This window comes from Pseudophryne corroboree, chromosome 4 (genome assembly GCF_028390025.1).
Source record: "Pseudophryne corroboree isolate aPseCor3 chromosome 4, aPseCor3.hap2, whole genome shotgun sequence".
NCBI classification, from domain to species: domain Eukaryota; kingdom Metazoa; phylum Chordata; class Amphibia; order Anura; family Myobatrachidae; genus Pseudophryne; species Pseudophryne corroboree.
Window position 1 is genome coordinate 742,874,250 of NC_086447.1, and position 19,462 is coordinate 742,893,711.

Consider the following 19,462-nt stretch of genomic DNA (forward strand, 5'->3'; position numbering starts at 1 on the left):
CACCTTGTCAGCAATCGGCGTACGAGGTTACATCCAGAAAATGTGGAGAAGATGATGTTCATTAAAATGAATTATAATCAATTCCTCCGCGGAGACATTGACCAGCAGCAATTGCCTCCACAAAGTACACAGGGAGCTGAGATGGTGGATTCCAGTGGGGACGAATTGATAATCTGTGAGGAGGGGGATGTACACGGTGATATATCGGAGGGGGATGATGAGGTGGACATCTTGCCTCTGTAGAGCCAGTTTGTGCAAGGAGAGATTAATTGCTTCTTTTTTGGGGGGGGTCCAAACCAACCCGTCATATCAGTCACAGTCGTGTGGCAGACCCTGTCACTGAAATGATGGGTTGGTTAAAGTGTGCATGTCCTGTTTTGTTTATACAACATAAGGGTGGGTGGGAGGGCCCAAGGACAATTCCATCTTGCACCTCTTTTTTCTTTTCTTTTTCTTTGCATCATGTGCTGATTGGGGAGGGTTTTTTGGAAGGGACATCCTGCGTGACACTGCAGTGCCACTCCTAAATGGGCCCGGTGTTTGTGTCGGCCACTAGGGTCGCTAATCTTACTCACACAGTCAGCTACCTCATTGCGCCTCTTTTTTTCTTTGCGTCATGTGCTGTTTGGGGAGGGTTTTTTGGAAGGGACATCCTGCGTGACACTGCAGTGCCACTCCTAGATGGGCCCGGTGTTTGTGTCGGCCACTAGGGTCGCTAATCTTACTCACACAGCTACCTCATTGCGCCTCTTTTTTTCTTTGCGTCATGTGCTGTTTGGGGAGGGTTTTTTGGAAGGGACATCCTGCGTGACACTGCAGTGCCACTCCTAGATGGGCCCGGTGTTTGTGTCGGCCACTAGGGTCGCTAATCTTACTCACACAGCTACCTCATTGCGCCTCTTTTTTTCTTTGCGTCATGTGCTGTTTGGGGAGGGTTTTTTGGAAGGGCCATCCTGCGTGACACTGCAGTGCCACTCCTAGATGGGCCCGGTGTTTGTGTCGGCCACTAGGGTCGCTAATCTTACTCACACAGCTACCTCATTGCGCCTCTTTTTTTCTTTGCGTCATGTGCTGTTTGGGGAGGGTTTTTTGGAAGGGACATCCTGCGTGACACTGCAGTGCCACTCCTAGATGGGCCCGGTGTTTGTGTCGGCCACTAGGGTCGCTTATCTTACTCACACAGCGACCTCGGTGCAAATTTTAGGACTAAAAATAATATTGTGAGGTGTGAGGTATTCAGAATAGACTGAAAATGAGTGTAAATTATGGTTTTTGAGGTTAATAATACTTTGGGATCAAAATGACCCCCAAATTCTATGATTTAAGCTGTTTTTTAGTGTTTTTTGAAAAAAACACCCGAATCCAAAACACACCCGAATCCGACAAAAAAAATTCGGTGAGGTTTTGCCAAAACGCGTTCGAACCCAAAACACGGCCGCGGAACCGAACCCAAAACCAAAACACAAAACCCGAAAAATTTCAGGCGCTCATCTCTATTTTGAATGTATCCTTCCCAATAGGTGTTATATTATATCTGAGTTTGACAGCTATTCTCTTCCTGGGAGTTTCGATTCCTAGGATCCGTTCTCCAATTATATTGGATATGTTGGAGCTCCAGGATTTGTTGTTACAGTACTCCTTGTTCTTCACTGCTAATCCTCGTGTGGGCTGGGATAGGACTGTTCATTTATTTACATCCTTGCAAGAGGCTGAGGCCTGGCCGGATTAGTTCTCTGAAGCCAATCGTTCTGTCTCATTGTTTAAATGCTTTTTCTATTCTCTTTTTTTAATTTTACTTACTGATTTGTATTTGTACATTCTGTTTTCTTTTATGATTTTTCTCAGTGCAATGCCAAGTGTTTCATGTGGGAGGAACTCCACTTTCTTATTGTGCCAGAGAACTGGGCCTTGCCTAGCCTAGGAATCAGATTACTGCCCTCGTCATTTATATCGTTTTACCATCCTTTATTTAAACTGAGTGTAAAGGGGTTCTTAGGTACTGTAGTTTAGTGTCGTCAGGGATGATAGATCCAAGTATACCTAGGTTGTAGTTAGGATATACAGGGTGTGTGTGTGTCTGGGGGTGTGGGGTGGTGTTATGGCATAGTTGCCGACTTCTGGGCTGCTCTCTCCGGGAGAGAGCAGCCCGTCGGCTCAGCAGGGGGGGCGGGCAGTGAGGTGACGTGACAGGGCGGCGGGCCAGAGGCGGAACGGGGCGTGGCTTCTGGACTGCGTCATTTAAGCCACGCCCCCACTGTGTAATGCCGCGATTACCGGCATTATACAGCAGGGGGCGTGGTTACGATGACGCGATTCAACAAGAATCGCGTCATCGCCTGCCCGGGCCGCCCACTTTACTCGTTAAGTGGGCGGCGGGCAGGGGGTGACCCGCGGATATCGGGAGACTTGCCTGCTCTTCCGGGGGGCCGGGAGGGTCACCCGTTTTTCGGGAGCCTCCCGGCCATTCCGGGAGAGTAGGCAAGTATGGGTTATGGGGATGCTTTGGGTGCATTTGATTATTTTATATTATAGCAGATGTGGATGTTCTAAATTTTTGTATTGTTTCTGCTCCGTTGTGCAGTTATCTAATTCAGAATATATACAGTACTTGCAGGGTATGTAAACTATTTTTTAACTCGGTTTGAGTGCCTCTTATACCCCTATTTATCTTCAGTCTCCGCAAACACGACTTCGGATTCATGGCATATTCTATTTATTTACCATGGGGTTTGTTGTATATCCTGTTTTGCTTATTATGACCATTACTTTATTTATTTGCACTGCCTAATGTCACTATTTAAGACACATTTGTTTTTCTGTCTCTGCTGCATTTGTTTTTTTTATTATTATTTTTTCTTTGTGTTGTTATATCCTTTAAGAATGTTTAGAAATGACTCATTTAAAAAAAATAAGACTACTCTTCAGAGATACTGTATGCAGGCCTAATGATCACGGTAAGCCACTTACCAGATTTTCTCTCTGGTGCGATGATTGAGCACTCAGATCCACAGAGACACACACAACAGACTTGGGGCCTAATTCAGCATGGATCGCAAAAGCAAAATCTTTTTCTAATGGGCAAACCATGTTGCACTGCAAGTGGGGCAGATGTAACATGTGCAGAGAGTGTTACTATAAATTTGGGTGGGGTGTGTTCAAACTGAAATCTAAATTGCAGCGTAAAAATAAAGCAGCCAGTATTTATCCTGTGCAGAAACAATGTAACCCACCCAAATCTAACTCTCCCTGCACATGTTACATGTGCCCCACCTGCAGTGCACATGGTTTTGCCCATTAGAGAAAGATTTTGATTTTGCGATCCATGCTGAGTTAGGCCCTTGGTAAGGAAATCTACTGCCACTGGGTATGTGCAGCAGCTCCATTCTGCACATCCAGCCCCATTCTGCATCACCTGATAAGGGTAATTCCACCAGTAATGGAATCTCCTTTTTACAGTGATTAACTCTGTTCATTATACACAGGGGCATTTTAAGAGAGGATGAAACCCGCGTGCAGTCTCCATTGCGGGCCCCCTGCTCTCTGGCAGCTAGTAGACTGGCTTAAAGCCAGAGCCTACTGCGTCTATGCAGGTCTCCGGGAACATGGCGCCCACGTCTTGTTCCTGGGGACACCTCCAGTGCGCATGCGCAAATTACTCGGAAATGGCTGCAGTGCCCATTTTCCAAGTGATTTGTGCCCGCACTGCAGAGCCGTTGCCGCGGGACTCTGGAGGGGTAGGTATACTCTATGGGCGCAGTGTACACTGCACCCATTATAGAAATGCCTATGATCATACAACTGTTACCACTAATGTGAACAAAGCATCATAACTCAACACACAATAAACCTTATATAAAATACTATCCCAATAGCTTAAGTGCTATCTTTTGAGAGCATCTGTCATTTATCTGGCAGTCAGTGAAATGATAGTTAGAAGCTGTTTAGTTGTTTTGGGCAACTACTTCACCTTATCCAAGGCTTGATACATCTCCCCTCCAATGATAAATATACAGCACCTAATACCTGTTTCAGGGGCTTTCTTTGTTGGAAGTCACATTCATCCAAGATGTCCTTCATGTTTTTCTTACAGACTGTTCTTGCTATTCTTGTTCTTAGTAGGTATTTTATTCCTTTTACAACCTAAAAATATATATTTACCTATGTGATGTTGTTTGACTTTTTTTTATATCAAGCAATAGACTGGGATAGCAACACCAAGTTCTCACCTGTATCATGGCTTTCTCTATCTCCAGCTCTTTGAACAGAAAACTATCATTGGACATGTTGTTATAAGCATAGACAGTTGTCCTCGCTGCTTTCTTTACTTCAGGGTCATTAGTGCTGGCGTTCTTGGGAAATCCCGGGTCTGCAGTGGAAGCACGAATGCCTAGAACGTGAATAAAATATTTTAGAAAATGCAGAAGAGATACTTAGCAGCTTCAATGCGAGTAAGTTACTTCAAGAGCAGAATAGATTTCTGGGTAATCTAAATATCACTACCCACTCTGAGTGGCTCATTTGCATGCTGTCCATAAGAACTGGTGCTTCAAAATATTCCTGTGTCCATTGCTGAGTGAGACCGTAGGTCTATATGTGGGTGCTGTGTGTCACCCAAACCCTTATCTTATATAATAAAAAGCTAACGCTGCTCATCACCTCTATGGGGGGATTAAAATGTTTATCGCAGCGGCAGCCACTAGATGACGCCTGACCGAGTATTCCAAGTGTTGTCCCATTCAGGCGCGAACATTACTGTTATATTTTCCATCATTTTGACTGGCTGAACTAGTCATTCACTAAATGCCAGTGGATGGGGCAGTGACTGAAAAGTTTGCCAATTATTTGGAGTTTCTTAGAAATGTAATTTCCTGTGGGAGTAGCTAATTTGCATATTGTAAGTACAGAGTGTAGTTTGGAACCCGTCATCTGCATCTCATGGTTTTAGAGACGTGGGCTTCCCTAAAGTAGCGCAGTTACCTACAGCATTTAACAGGGGCATAGCCAGAACTTTGTGGGCCCCATAACAACATTTTGAAGGGTCCCCCGTCCCAATGCTTCTAGAGAGACACTTCTCTGCAGCAGTTGTTAGTTTTATGCCCTATAATAGTGCCCTAGTTCATTTTCTGAACCATAGTAGAACCTTATTTAATGTTATGCCCCATAGCAGTGCCCTAGTTTCTTTTATGAATCGCAGTAGTGCTTAAGTTCACCCTATGTCACATTTCAGAGCTGCCAGTACACATTATGCTGCAAAGTACCCCCAATCCACATTATGATATATAGTGCTCCCCGTTCATATTGTGCCTCATTACAGTGCCCCGGTTCATATTATATAACATTAAAATGCCCTCCAGTTCATTTTATACCATACTACAATGAGCAGGTCCAGGGGCATACCTAGATATATTGCAGGCCCCAAGGAAAAAGTTTGAAAGGACCTCTACGTACCACCAGGGCCGGTGCAAGGTTTCTTGTCACCCTAGGCAAAACTTCTGCCTAGTGGCCCTCATCTCACCATCAATTACCACTTTCCCAGTCAGTAAGGTGAAAGCGCAGAGGCGGTGTCTTATACGTTTCCCAGCCGTCTGACTGCATTGAGTATGACAAGATGTATCGCTCAAAGACAGCCTAAATTATTTGATGGGTACACTCAGTGGCACCCCCTTCTAGATCCTGGCACCCTACCCAGCAGCCTATCTCTTTCTATTTCATTCTGTCTCTCATACATACATACATACATACATAGCCTCTCTCATGCATACATACATACATACATACATACATACATAGCCCCTTTCATACATATACCGTATATCCATACACTGCCTCTCTCATACATACACTTCCCCTTTCATACATATATACATCCGTAATCTGCCTCTCATACCTACATACATACATACACTGCCTCTCTCATACATACACTGCCTCTCTCATACTGTATATACATCCATGCACTGCCCCTGTCATACATACATGCATACATACTGTACATACACTGCCTTTCTCATACATACATACATACATGCATATATACATGCATACACTGCCCCTTTCATACATAGATACAGCCATACACTGATGCTTTCATACATGCATTGCATACAGTATATACATCCATACACTGCCTCTCTCATACATACAAACATACATCAATACACTGCCTCCACACATACATACATATATACATCCATACACTGCCTCCGTTCATACATACATATATACATCCATACACTGCCTCCGTTCATACGTACATATATACATCCATACACTGCCTCCGTACAGACGTACATATATACATCCATACACTGCCTCCGTACGTACGTACGTACGTACGTACGTACGTACGTACGTACATACACTGTCTCCGTACATTAACACATCCATCCATACACTGCCTCCATACATACGCACATATATACATCCATACACTGCCTACATACATACAGCTACACTCTGCCTATATATATATATATATATATATAAAATATATATCTATCTCCACCCACACATACACTTCCTCCATATATACATACATCCATATTTACACGGTCTCCATACATAAATCCAATCCCTCTCCTCCCCCATCCAGGTCGGCAGACTTTGGTCATTACCTCTTCCCCGGGGTGTGACTCCAGGCAGGGTCAGCTGCATCAAAGGGGCGGCTGCATTTTACCGCTGGCAAGGAAGTAGTGGAGGGATTACTTCTCCCCGCTGCTGTCATCTCCCGGCTCATGACGTCCGGACGTCCGGTTTACATTGCTTGGCTGCTGCTTCTGGCGGGGAGGCACTGCTCCCGTTGCTGCTGCTGGCGGGCGGCAGTGATGGTTGAGGGGCGGGCGGCTGCTGCCTCTAATTAATAGCCGGCGCTTATCCTCAATCCTCCCGCCCCTCCGGAACCCGCAGAAACACAAAAACAAAACTGGTGTTGTGGGTTGCGGGGAAGGGGGACAGTGGCGGCCGCTCATTGCTCATGTTGTGCTGCTGACTAAGTGCCGCCCTCCAGCGGCCGGCGCTCCTAGGCAGCTGCCTAATGGTAGCGCCGGCCCTGCGTACCACCCAATGTCAAAAGATGTATATAACACATGTAACTGACAGGAAAGATGGGACCCTTTCAGCTCTGGGCCCCATAGCAGCTGCACTGCCTGCACCTATGGTAGCTACTTCCTTGACATTTAACCAGATGAAAGCTGGACACGCAATCAGTAATATTGGCTTCATTGTGAGAATACTGATATTAGCATGTCACGCCTCCCATCCTAAATGGTAAGCATCAGCGGTAGCTCCTACCTTTAAAAACCACTTAACTGGCATGGTCAGATTTCATGCGGCTGCGCTGTCCCACCCTGTCCCCCGGTTTTTGACGAGGAGATCCGTTCTGCAGATGTGCATAATATAATGTTTAAATATTTTAAAAAATACTTTTTCAACTTTATTAAATAAAATACATTTTAAAAAATAATGTTGTTAATACTTTTGAAGGGAAAAATCATCAGTTAAGTGGTTAAGGAGGAGGAGGCTGCTGCTGGCCAGGTTCCAGGTCCCCACATGTGCAGTCAAGCGGTGGCTTGCCTGTGCATGCGCAAAGCCCTGACTTCTAAGGACTGTATCGGCTGCAGTCCATAAAAGCCAGGGTTTGCGCATGCAGATTTTAATGCAGCCCATAGGTAAAATCCGCCACTGGTAATCATGCCCAAGGAATAGCTGTTCCAAATTAGTTTAATTATTTTCGATTGCACTCAGAAATCTTTATGGCAGATGATCATTATCTGCATGAGGATGTGGTCATCTGCTGACCTCACAGGAGAAGGGCCCAAATGTATTAAGCCTTAAAAAGTGATAAATTGGAGATTATGGGGCATATTCATTATCCTTTAAAAGTCACAATTTCTACACTCCACAGGAGATGTAGAAATTGTGACATTCATCAAACTCCGGAAAAGCATTTTTTTTCGTAATGCAAAAGTAGATAAAAGAAAAAAATTACCCTGAGGTAATTTTACTCCTGGCGCTAGATGAGGTGGTTCACCACAGCAGCTGTATACAAATAGGGGTTGGTCAGACCCCAAACAAAAATGGGAAAACAGAAAAGTAAAGCACTTGTAGGTCACAAATGAGAAGGTAGGTCACAATGAATCACAATTTAATGAGATAAAATTGAGCAAAATGTAAAAACTGTATGCATTGCACACTAATAAAATAAATTAAAAAAACATTAATGCATGAAGTGAGTAGTGATCCTCCCAATTTTCTATGGTCATAATGGAAGAAAAGTTAAGTAAACCTGTCCCGATAAACAGTCCCCTCGGTCCCTAGGGGCCCAAGCAAGTCACAACCGTGAATAATAGTTACCACCAGCGTCTCTCAAGGTATTTAAGTGGATCTGCGTACGCAAATGGCTTTTCCTCGATTGGTGAAGCAATGAAACTTCCACGGTGTGAAGAAATCTCTCCTTAGAGAGGGTCCAAAGGCAAAATGTCAATGGGGACTTGGTCCAGGTCGAAGTCTTCCAAATATGTAGGGAGTAGGCACAGAACAGCAGGTCACACCATTTTTTTTTTTGGAGTTTGAAAGGGAAACCGTTAGCCATCCTGAGATAGTGAACAGCTTATGCAGAGGGGAGGGGGGGGGGAGCACCGCGGCTGCAGTGAGTGCAGACCTGGCAATATGATGAGTAGGAGGGGGGGGGGAGTGTCAGTGTACACGACTGCAGGGATACTACCAGCCAGGCTGCCCGGGTACTTGATATTTGTGCAGCGGCTGCAGTGATCCCTTCTGCAGCCGCTGCACTGGGGAGCGCTGCTGTACCTGGACACACAAAAGATGCCGGCGGGGGAGATGCGGCTGCAGCCAGGTGACAACATAGGTGCCGGCAGAGGGGGTGGCTGAAGCCGGGAGACAGACACATCTGATGGTGGGGGAAGTGCGGCCGTGGGCACAGACCACACAGGTGCTCGCGGGGGAAGTGCGACCCTGGTTTTGGGGTGGGGTTACACGGCCAGGGGGACACAGGTGGCGGTGGGGGATTTGAACGGTGTGGCGGGAGAGGATTGGGGTTGGGTGCTGCAGCCATACAGCAGGGGGTACACCGGCTTCAGAGGGGAAAGTTATCACTTTCCGAAAAACTGCTTTCCCTAAAAGCCCAGTTTTTCATAAGTGATCATTTTCTCCAGGTGGCATGATGAGTCATGAAAATGCATTGCAATTGAAAACTAAAAATTCTCATTGCACAATTTTTTCTCTTACGTCCTAGAGGATACTGGGGTCCACATTAGTACCATGGGGTATAGACGGGTCCACTAGGAGCCTTGGGCACTTTAAGAAATCAATAGTGTGCACTGGCTCCTCCCTCTATGCCCCTTGACATGATGGCTTCTCATCTCAACAAGAAGCTCCAGCGGTATTTCTCCAGGTCAAGAGACCCACAGGCGGTGGCGGTGGATGCTCTGGTGACTCCGTGGGTCTACCAGATGGTGTATGTCTTTCAACCACTTCCGTTGATCCCAAGAATTCTGAAAAGAATAAAAAGGGAAAGGGTTCAAGCAATTCTCATTGCTCCGGATTGGCCAAGAAAGGCTTGGTATGCAGATCTACTGGAACTACTTCTGGAGGACCTGTGGCCTCTGCCTCTTTGGGAGGATCTTCTACAACAGGGGCCATTCATCTATCAAGACTTACCTCGGCTGTGTTTGACAGCATGGAGGTTGAGCGTCAAATTATAGCCCGGAAAGGGATTCCGGACAAGGTAATTCCTACCTTGATCCAAGCCAGGAAAAGGGTAACGTCTAAACATTGCCACCGGATTTGGAGAAAATACGTCTCTTGGTGTGAGAACAGGAAATTTCCTGCGGTAGAATTTCAGCTGGGTCATCTTCTGCTTTTTCTGCAGTCTGGTATGGATGTGGGTCTGCGTCTGGACTCCATAAAGGTCCAGATTTCGGCCTTGTCCATTTTCTTCCAGAAACCGTTGTCATCCCTTCCTGAGGTTCAGACCTTCTTGTAAGGAGTTCTGCACATCCAACCACCCTTTGTGCCTCCCATAGCACCTTGGGATCTTAACGTGGTGTTGCATTTTCTGCAATCGGATTGGTTTGAGCCTTTACAGGAGGTGGATGTAAAGTTTCTTACATGGAAAACCGTCACACTATTGGCCTTGGCTTTGGCACGGCGTGTTTCGGAATTGGGGGCCTTGTCTCACAAGAACCCCTATTTGATTTTTCATGAGGATAGAGCTGAACTCAGAACTTGTCAGCAATTTCTCAGTAACTAAGGTTGAAAAAAGACAATTGTCCATCGAGTTCAACCTATTTGTGGTCTCCTATGTAGTCTTATTATAAGACCAGTTATTTTTACGTTAGTAGTAGTTATAGTAACTGTAATGCGTGCCTACGCACCATAACCCTGAATATCTTTATCCAATAGGAATTTATCTAACCCATTCTTAAAGGTGTTGACTGAGTTCGCTGTTACTACTCTCTCAGGCAGGGAATTCCAAACACATATTGTCCTTACTGTGAAAAACCTTTTCACCTCAATGTGCGGAAACTCCTCTCCACTAACCTAAGTGAGTGACCACGTGTCTTCTGTGCTGATATTATAGAAAACAGGACCCTCCCGAGCTCTGTGTATTGACCCCTTATATATGTATAGATGTTGATCATGTCCCCTCTTAGTCTCCTCTTTTCCAATGTAAACTTGTCTAGCCTTGCAAGCCTTTCCTCATATTCCAGCGTCTCCATGCCGTTGATTAGTTTGGTCGCCCGCCTCTGAACCTTTTCTAGCTCCAAGATATCCTTTCTGTAATATGGTGCCCAAAATTGCACACAGTATTCAAGATATGGCCTCACTAGTGATTTAAATAATGGGAGTATAATACTCTCGTCCCTTGCATCAATTGTGCTGCATCAGTCCAGCCAGTCACAGTGTTGGTGTCCTCTGCTGCCATATATCCAGTGTTCGCAGTATAAAGTGGTGCTGTGTTGTGCTGTCCAGTCCAGTGTAGTCAGTGTATTGTGCTGCATCTGTCCAGCCAGTCACAGTGTTGGTGTCCTCTTCTGCCATATATCCAGTGTAGCTGTATAAAGTGGTGTTGTGTTGTGCTGCTGCTATATGTCCACTGCTACAGTATTATAATAATTATAGCAACAACCACAAGTCCCTTACAATGTTGTTATGTTGTGCGCCATCAGACCAGTGGTAGTGTCCTGTCCATCAGTCATTCCAGTGACGATATACGCTGCTGCTATATGTCCACTGCTACAGTATTATAATAATAATAACAACCACAAGTCCATTACAGTGTTGTTGTGTTGTGCTGCATCAGACCAGTGGTAGTGTCCTGTCCATCATTCATTCCAGTGACGATATACGCTGCTGCTCTATGTCCACTACTACAGTATTATAATAATAATAATAACAACCACAAGTCCCTTACAGTGTTGTTGTGTTGTGCTGCATCAGACCAGTGGTAGTGTCCTGTCCATCAGTCATGCCAGTGACGAGGCAGTCACAGTGGTATATGCTGCTGCTATATGTCCACTGCTGCCATATAATAATAATAACAACAACAACAACAACAACAACAACAACAGCAAGACCCTTACAGTGTTGCTGTGTTGTGCTTCATCAGACCAGTGGTAGTGTCCTGGCCATCAGTCATTCCAGTGCCGCATATTGTCTTATATAACTCCCAAAAAATAATGGAGAACAAAAATTTGGAGGATAAAATAGGAAAAGATCAAGAACCACTTCCTCCTAGTGCTGAAGCTGCTGCCACTAGCCATGACATAGACGATGAAATGCCATCAACGTCGTCTGCCAAGGCCGATGCCCAATGTGATAGCAGAGGGCATCTAAAATCCAAAAAGCCAAAGTTCAGTAAAAAGACCCCAAAAAATAAATTTAAATGGTCTGAGGAGAAACGTAAACTTGCCAATATGCCATTTACGACATGGAGTGGCATGGAACGGCTGAGGCCCTGGCCTATGTTCTGATATTGAAATTGAAGATGTCACTGTTGAAGTACACCAGGATGAGTCTATGAATGTTGCTGGCGCTGAGGAGGAAGTTGACGATAAGAATTCTGATGGTGATGTGGTTTGTTTAAGTCAGGCACCGGGGGAGACACCTGTTGTCCGTGAGATGAAGAAGCCCATTGTCATGCCTGGGCAAACTACCAAAAAAGCCACCTCTTCGGTGTGGAATTATTCCTCCACAAATCCGGACAACAGGTGTCTAGCCATCTGTTGCATCTGTCAATCTGTAATAAGTAGGGGTAAGGATGTTAACCACCTAGGAAAGTCCTCCCTTATACGTCACCTGCTGCGCATTCATCAGAACTCAGTGTCAAGTTGTGAAACTTTGGGTAAGAGCGTAAGCAGTCCACTGACACCTAAATCCCTTTTTCCTCCTGTACCCAAGCTCCTGCAAGCCACACCACCAACTCCTTCAACGTCAACTCCCTCCTCAGTCAGGAACGTCAGTAGTCCTGCAGGCCATGTCACTGTCAAGACTGAGGAGTCCTCTCCTAACCGTGATTCCTCCGGAGGATCCTTGAGTGGTATGCCTGCTGTTGCTGCCGCTGTTGTTGTTGCTGGGAGTCAATCGTCATCCCAGAGGGGAAGTCGGAAGACGACTTGTACTACTTCCAGTAAGCAATTGACTGTCCAACAGTCCTTTGTGAGGAAGATGAAATATGACAGCAGTCATCCTTTTGCAAAGCGGATAAGTGAGGCCTTGACAGCTATGTTGGTGTTAGACATGCGTCCGGTATCCGCCATTAGTTCAGTGGGACTTAGAGATTTGTTTGAGGTACTGTGTCCCCGGTATCAAATCCCATCTAGGTTCCACTTCTCTAGGCAGGCGATACCGAGAATGTACACAGACGTCAGAAAAAGAGTCACCAGTGTCCTACAAAATGCGGTTGTATCCAGTGTCCACTTAACCACGGACATGTGGACAAGTGAAACAGGGCAGACTAAGGACTATATGACTGTGACAGCCCACTGGGTAGATGTATTGCCTCCGGCAACAACAACAGCAGTGGCACCAGTAGCAGCATCTCGCAAACCCCAACTCGTTCCTAGGCAGGATGCGCTATGTATCACCGATTTCCATAAGAGGCACACAACTGACAACCTCTTATGGAAACTGAGGAACATCATCGCAGAATTACTTACCCCAATTGGACTCTCCTGGGGATTTGTGATATCGGACAACGACACCAATATTGTGCGTGCATTACATGTGGGCAAATTCCAGCATGTCCCATGTTTTGCACATACAATTCATTTGGTGGTGCAGAATTTGTTGAAAAATTACAGGGGTGTGCAGGAGATGCTGTCGGTGGCCCGAAAAATTGCGGGCCACTTTTGGCATTCTGCAACTGTGTGCCGAAGACTGGAGTGCCAGCAAATACTCCTGAACCTGCCACGTCATCAACTGAAGCAAGAGGTGGTAACGAGGTGGAATTCAACACTCTATATGCTTCAGAGGATGGAGGAGCAGCAAAAGGCCATTCAAGACTATACATCCACCTATGATATAGGCAAAGGAGGAGTAATGCATCTGACTCAAGCACAGTGGAGAATGATTTCCATCTTGTGCAAGGTTCTCCAACCCTTCGAACTTGCCACCCGTGAAGTCAGTTCAGACACTGCCAGCTTGAGTCAGGTCAATCCCTTCATCAGGCTTTTGCAGAAGCAGCTGGAGAAATTGAAGGAGGAGATAAGATGGAGCGATTCCGCAAAGTATGTGGGACTTGTGGATGGAGCCCTTCATTCGCTTTGCCAGGATTCAAGGGTGGTTAATCTGTTGAAATCAGAGTACTACATTTTGGCCACCGTGCTCAATCCTAGATTTAAAGCCTAATTGTATCTCTCTTTCCAGCAGACACAAGTGTGCGGAGAAGCAAAGACTGCTGGTTAGTAAATTGTCAACTCAAGCGGAACGTGACCCGTCAACAGCTCGTCCTTCAATTTCTCCCACCACTGGGGCTGCAAGGAAAAGGATAAGATTTCCTAGCCCACCCGCTGGCGGTGATGCAGGGCAGTCAGGAGCGAAAGCTGACATCTGGTCCGGACTGAAGGACCTGCCAACGATTAATGATATGTCTACTGTCACTGCATATGATTCTGTCACCATTGAAAGAATGAGTGACAGCATCCAAGTAGGCATGTCAGACAGTCCATATGTATACGAGCAGGAAGAGGCAATTTGGAGGCCCTTACACAAACTGGCTTTATTTTACCTAAGTTGCCCCCTCTCCAGTGTGTACTCTGAAAGAGTGTTTAGTGCAGCCGGTAACCTTGTCAGCGATCGGCGTGGGAGGTTACTTCCACTAAATGTGGAGAAGATGATGTTCATCAAAATGAATTATAAATTCCTCCGGGAAGACCTTTACCAGCAATTGCCTCCAGAAAGTACACAGGGACCTGTGATGGTGGATTCCAGTGGGGATGAATTAATACTCTGTGAGGAGGATGTACACAGTGAAAGGGGTGAGGAATCGGAGGATGAGGTGGACATCTTGCCTTTGTAGAGCCAGTTTGTGCAAGGAGAGATTGATTGCTTCTTTTTTGATGGGGGCCCAAACAAACCAGTCATTTCAGCCACAGTCGTGTGGCAGACCCTGTTGCTGAAGTGATTGGTTTGTTAAAGTGTGCATGTCCTGTTTATACAACATAAGGGTCGGTGGGAGGGCCCAAGGACAATTCCATTTTGCACCTCTTTTTCTTCTTTGCATCATGTGCTGTTTGGGGGCTAGTATTTTTTTGTGCCATCCTGTCTGTAACTGCAGATGGGCCAGGTGTTTGTGCTGCACACTTGTGTCGCTTAGCTTGGCCATCCAGCTACCTCATTGCACCTCTTTTTCTTCTTTGCATCATGTGCTGTTAGGGGACTATTTTTTTTGTGCCATCCTGTCTGTAACTGCAGTGCCACTCCTAGATGGGCCAGGTGTTTGTGCCACACACTTGTGTCATTTAGCTTGGCCATCCAGCTACCTAATTGCACCTCTTTTTCTTCTTTGCATCATGTGTTGTTTTGGGACTAGTTTTTGAATAGTGCCATCTTGTCTGCAACTGTAGTGCCACTCCTAGATAGGCCAGGTGTTTGTGCCGCACACTTGTGTCGCTTAGCTTAGTTATACAGCCACCTCGGTGCAACTTTTAGGCCTAAAAACAATATTGTGAGGTGTGAGGTGTTCAGAATAGACTGGAAATGAGTGGAAATGAATGTTATTGAGGTTAATAATACCGTAGGAGCAAAATGACCCCCAAATTCTGTGATTTTAGCTGTTTTTATGTTTTTTTTCCAAAAATCATCCAGATCCAAAACCAAAACACGAAAGGGTGGTTTTGGCAAAACCAAGCCAAAACCAAAACACGAAAGTGGAATTAGAACCAAAACACAAAAAGTGCCCGCCGCACATCTCTAGTAATAAGTATAGCTTTGTGCAGTGTCTCTCCTAATACATTCCTGAGTCAGTAAGTGTATTGAAACAGAACAGGAAAAAAACAAAATAACTAGCACAGCTCTGAAACTTATCACATTTATGACATGTAGTAAATGAAAAAAGTAATTATGTTCTCTGCAAGAATATGAAAACGGAGATAACTTTTCAGATGCTGTGCCATGGCTAAGCATACAGTGACGGTTTGTCAGACTGTCACACTGCTATCTCTGTAACTGAATGCCTGATTATGCAACTATCTCTCAGCACTGTGGCCTGTATTTCTAAATGCATAGGAAGAATAATCAAACGTCTAACATCAAAGAAACTACAGTATCATGGGAAACAAGCAAAGAACTGTCCTGGCGATGGAAAGAAGATTTTAGTGTGCATTAAACAAAGCATGCAATTTATGACATTTTAAATCATAACTACTTTAAAATAAGGTTTTCATAGACTTATTTTGAAATAATGTTGCTTGCTTCAGCTTCTTTTTTTGTTAGTAATAAACTGTGTGAGAGAAGCCTCATTAAAAGTTGTTGCTTATTAGCATATTATTCATATATTAATTATCGGGCACTGGCCGGCACCCGATAATTAACATTCTGACTCGTCGCAAGCACTGGAGCAATTAATCATTGCTCTGGCACATGCGTAAATCAGCTGTCTCCACAATTTTTTTTTCACTGCTGCTTTTGTAGCAGTGAAAAAAAATCAGTCAGTGCTAGCAATAGTGCGCCTGCGTAGCGCACAAGCCCCCGCCGTCTGGCAGAAGAAGGACAGTGGCAGAGGGATACACGAGGATGCCTGATCACAAGCCCGACCTGTTTCCCATAGGTAGGTAGTGGGGGTGAGGGAGCATTCGCCATCTGAAGATGGCAAAATGTTCCTGCAGTCAAGCTCTGAAAATATTGTGTTTACGGAGCTTGATGAATGCCGGGCCAGCTCGGGAGAGAAAGGTAAGCAGGAGATATTTGTGATATATCCTGCTTACCTTCATGATGAATGGCCCCAAGACTTACATTCTACATGTTAATTTTCACCTACTATTGTAGAATTTAAGTGTTGATGAATATGCCCCTTAATAATGAACGCTTGTCTATTGACTTTGTTTTTCCAAACAAGGGACATATGGGGGTGATATATCAAACCTTGGAGGGAAATAAAGTGGAGAGAGATAAAGTACCAACAAATTTGCGTCTCACTGTCATTTTACTGGCTGTGTTTAAAAATGAAAGTTAGAAGCTGATTGGTTGGTACAATATCTCTGTGAGTAGATCAATCTGCGGTCAATCAGTAATAAAATGTTAACAGCACAGTAGCAGAGACTATTTCAGCTCAACCAACATTTGTGTGCAAGATTGAAGAGGGATAAGGGAAATCAGCATGCAACCAATCTGCATCTACACATAAACAACACAGTGCTAGTGATGTGATCAAAACCATTGCTGGGAAATTCTTGTGTCAAACACCCTATTTGAAACAGAATTATACATTCAACTTATGCTTCATGATAATTGAGTCACTTGATGGCATTGTACTGCTACAGTCTATTAGTATGTACATTTACTTTTAAGTAATGAGCACTATAGCTTCCAGCCATGCTACTGTATTCAAATATGTGCAGTTATGGATATTTATGCTTCTTGATGATTATGCCTCATACCTATGTCTGTATGTGTCCCTGAACATTTCATAAAGAGAAGTGAGTCTCTTGCTGGATTATTTGTGCTGCAGAATATGGGGGCAGATTTATCAAAGCTTGGAGAGAGATAACGAGGACAGAGGTAATTTACCAACCAATCAGCTCCTGTCAATTTACAAACACAGCCTTTAAAATTACAGCTGATTGGTTGGTGATTTATCTCTCTTCTTTATGTCTTTCCTAGCTTTGATAAATCTGCCCCATAGTTCTTAGAAACATAGAATTTGACGGCAGATAAGAACCACTTGGCCCATCTAGTCTGCCCCTTTTTAACCTTTAGGTAATCTCAACCCTTTTTGAACCTTAATTCTTTGTAAGGATATTCATATGCCTATCCCAAGCATGTTTAAATTGCTTATCCTCTACCAACTCTGAAGGGAGGCTATTCCACTTGTCCACTACCCTTTCTGTGAAGTAATTTTTCCTTAAATTTCCCCTGAACCTGCCTCCCTCCAGTTTCAGTGTATGTCCCTGAATTCTAATACTCCTCTTCCTTTGAAGAATGTTTTCCTCCTGAACTTTGTTAAAACCCTTGGTATATTTGAACGTTTCTATCATGTCCCCCCTTTCCCAACTCTCCTCCAAACTATACATGTTAAGATCTTTTAGCCTTTCCGAGTAAGTTTTGTGATGTAGGCCATGCACCATTTTAGTTGCCCTTCTTTGTACACTCTATAATGTATTTATATCCTTCTGGAGATATGGTCTCTAGAACTGGACACAGTATTCAAGATGAGGCCGTACCAATGACCTATACAGTGGCATTATTACTTATGTTTCCGGCTACTGATTCCTCTCGCTATGCAACCAAGCATCTGACTTGCCTTTCTCATTGCTTTGTTGCATTGCTTTCCTGCCTTTAAGTCACTTGAAAATAGTGACTCCTAAATCCCTTTCCTCCTCAGTAGTTTCCATTATAGTACCCTTGATACTATATTTAGCCGTTGGGTTTTTGAGACCAAAGTGCATGATTTTGCATTTTTTAGCATTAAACTGTACTTGCCACATTCTTGACCATTTCTCAAGCCTAACTAGGTCATCAATCATTTGTTTTACCCCTCCCGGTGTGTCTACCCTGTTGCAAATATTTGTATCATCTGCAAAAAGGCATTCTTTCTCTTTAATACCATTTGCAATGTCACCAACAAAGATATTAAAGAGAACTGGTCCAAGTACAGATCCCTGGGGTACTCCAGTGGTAACATTTCCTTCCAAAGATTGCACTCCATTTACTACAACTGTCTGTTTCTTATCCTGCAACCAGGTTCTTATCCATTTAACTGTTTTTTATAATCCACCCCCATGCTTTCAAGTTTATTTAGCAGTCTGTGATGTGGGACAGTGTCAAATGCCTTACTAAAGTCTAGATATGCTACATCTACAGCTCCCCCTTGATCTACTATTTTCATCACAGAGTCAAAAAAGTCAATAAGATTTGTTTGGCATGATCTCTCACCAGTAAATCCATGCTGTTTTGGATCCGGTAAGTTGTTTGATTTAAGATATTCCACCACTCTTTCTTTTAATAGTTTTTCCATTATTTTCCCTACTACTGATGTAAGGCTTACTGGTCTGTAGTTACTTGCTTCCACTTTTGTACAGTGGAACTACATTCACTCTTTTCCAGTCCTCTGGAATGGCACCTGTATTTAGGGGTGGTCTTCAGTTTGCCAGCGGCCGGGCTCCCGACGACCAGCATACCGGCGCTGGCATCCTGACTGCTGGCATACCGACAGCTTTTCTCCCTCTTGGGGGTCCACGACCCCCCTGGAGGGAGAATAGATATTCTGGCACATGTAGCGCACTACTGTGCCCGCATGGGGCTCGGTTACGATTGCCCAGCTGTCAGTATGCCGGCAGTCGGGATTCCGGCTTTGGTATGCTGGCCGCCGGGAGCCCGACCGCCGGCATAACATACTACACCCGTATTTAGTGACTGGTTAAATAATTCTGTTAATGGTGCCACCAGCACATCTTTTAGCTCTTTTAGTATCCTTGGGTGCATCCCATCTGGCCCCATTGATTTATCCACTTTTAGTTTTGATAGTTCTGTTAGGACCTTCTCCTCTGTAAATGTAGTTTCATCTGCCTTATTTCTATGAATGTCCTTGCAGCTTAACTGTGGCCCCTTCCCTTCCCTTCTGTAGTAAATACTGAACAAAAATAATGATTTAGGTGATCTGCTATTGCCTTGTCTCTCTCCAAATTCTCACTCTCTGTCTTAAGTCTTATTATTCCTCCATTTGATTTTCTCCTTTCATTTATATACTTAAAAAAAGTTTTGCCCCCTATATCTACTGACTGGG

General features: G+C 44.5%; 1 protein-coding gene across 1 annotated transcript in view; it reads right to left on the reverse strand.

The window, feature by feature from the left end:
• Positions 1 to 19,462, reverse strand: part of CST7 (cystatin F) — a 66,404-nt gene that overhangs the window by 24,356 nt on the left and 22,586 nt on the right. The window contains exons 2-3 of the mRNA XM_063919793.1: positions 4,227 to 4,387; positions 4,024 to 4,140 (exon numbers count right to left, since the gene is read on the reverse strand). Coding sequence (XP_063775863.1) covers positions 4,024 to 4,140; positions 4,227 to 4,387 — 278 coding nt within the window. The remainder of the gene's footprint in view (positions 1 to 4,023; positions 4,141 to 4,226; positions 4,388 to 19,462) is intronic.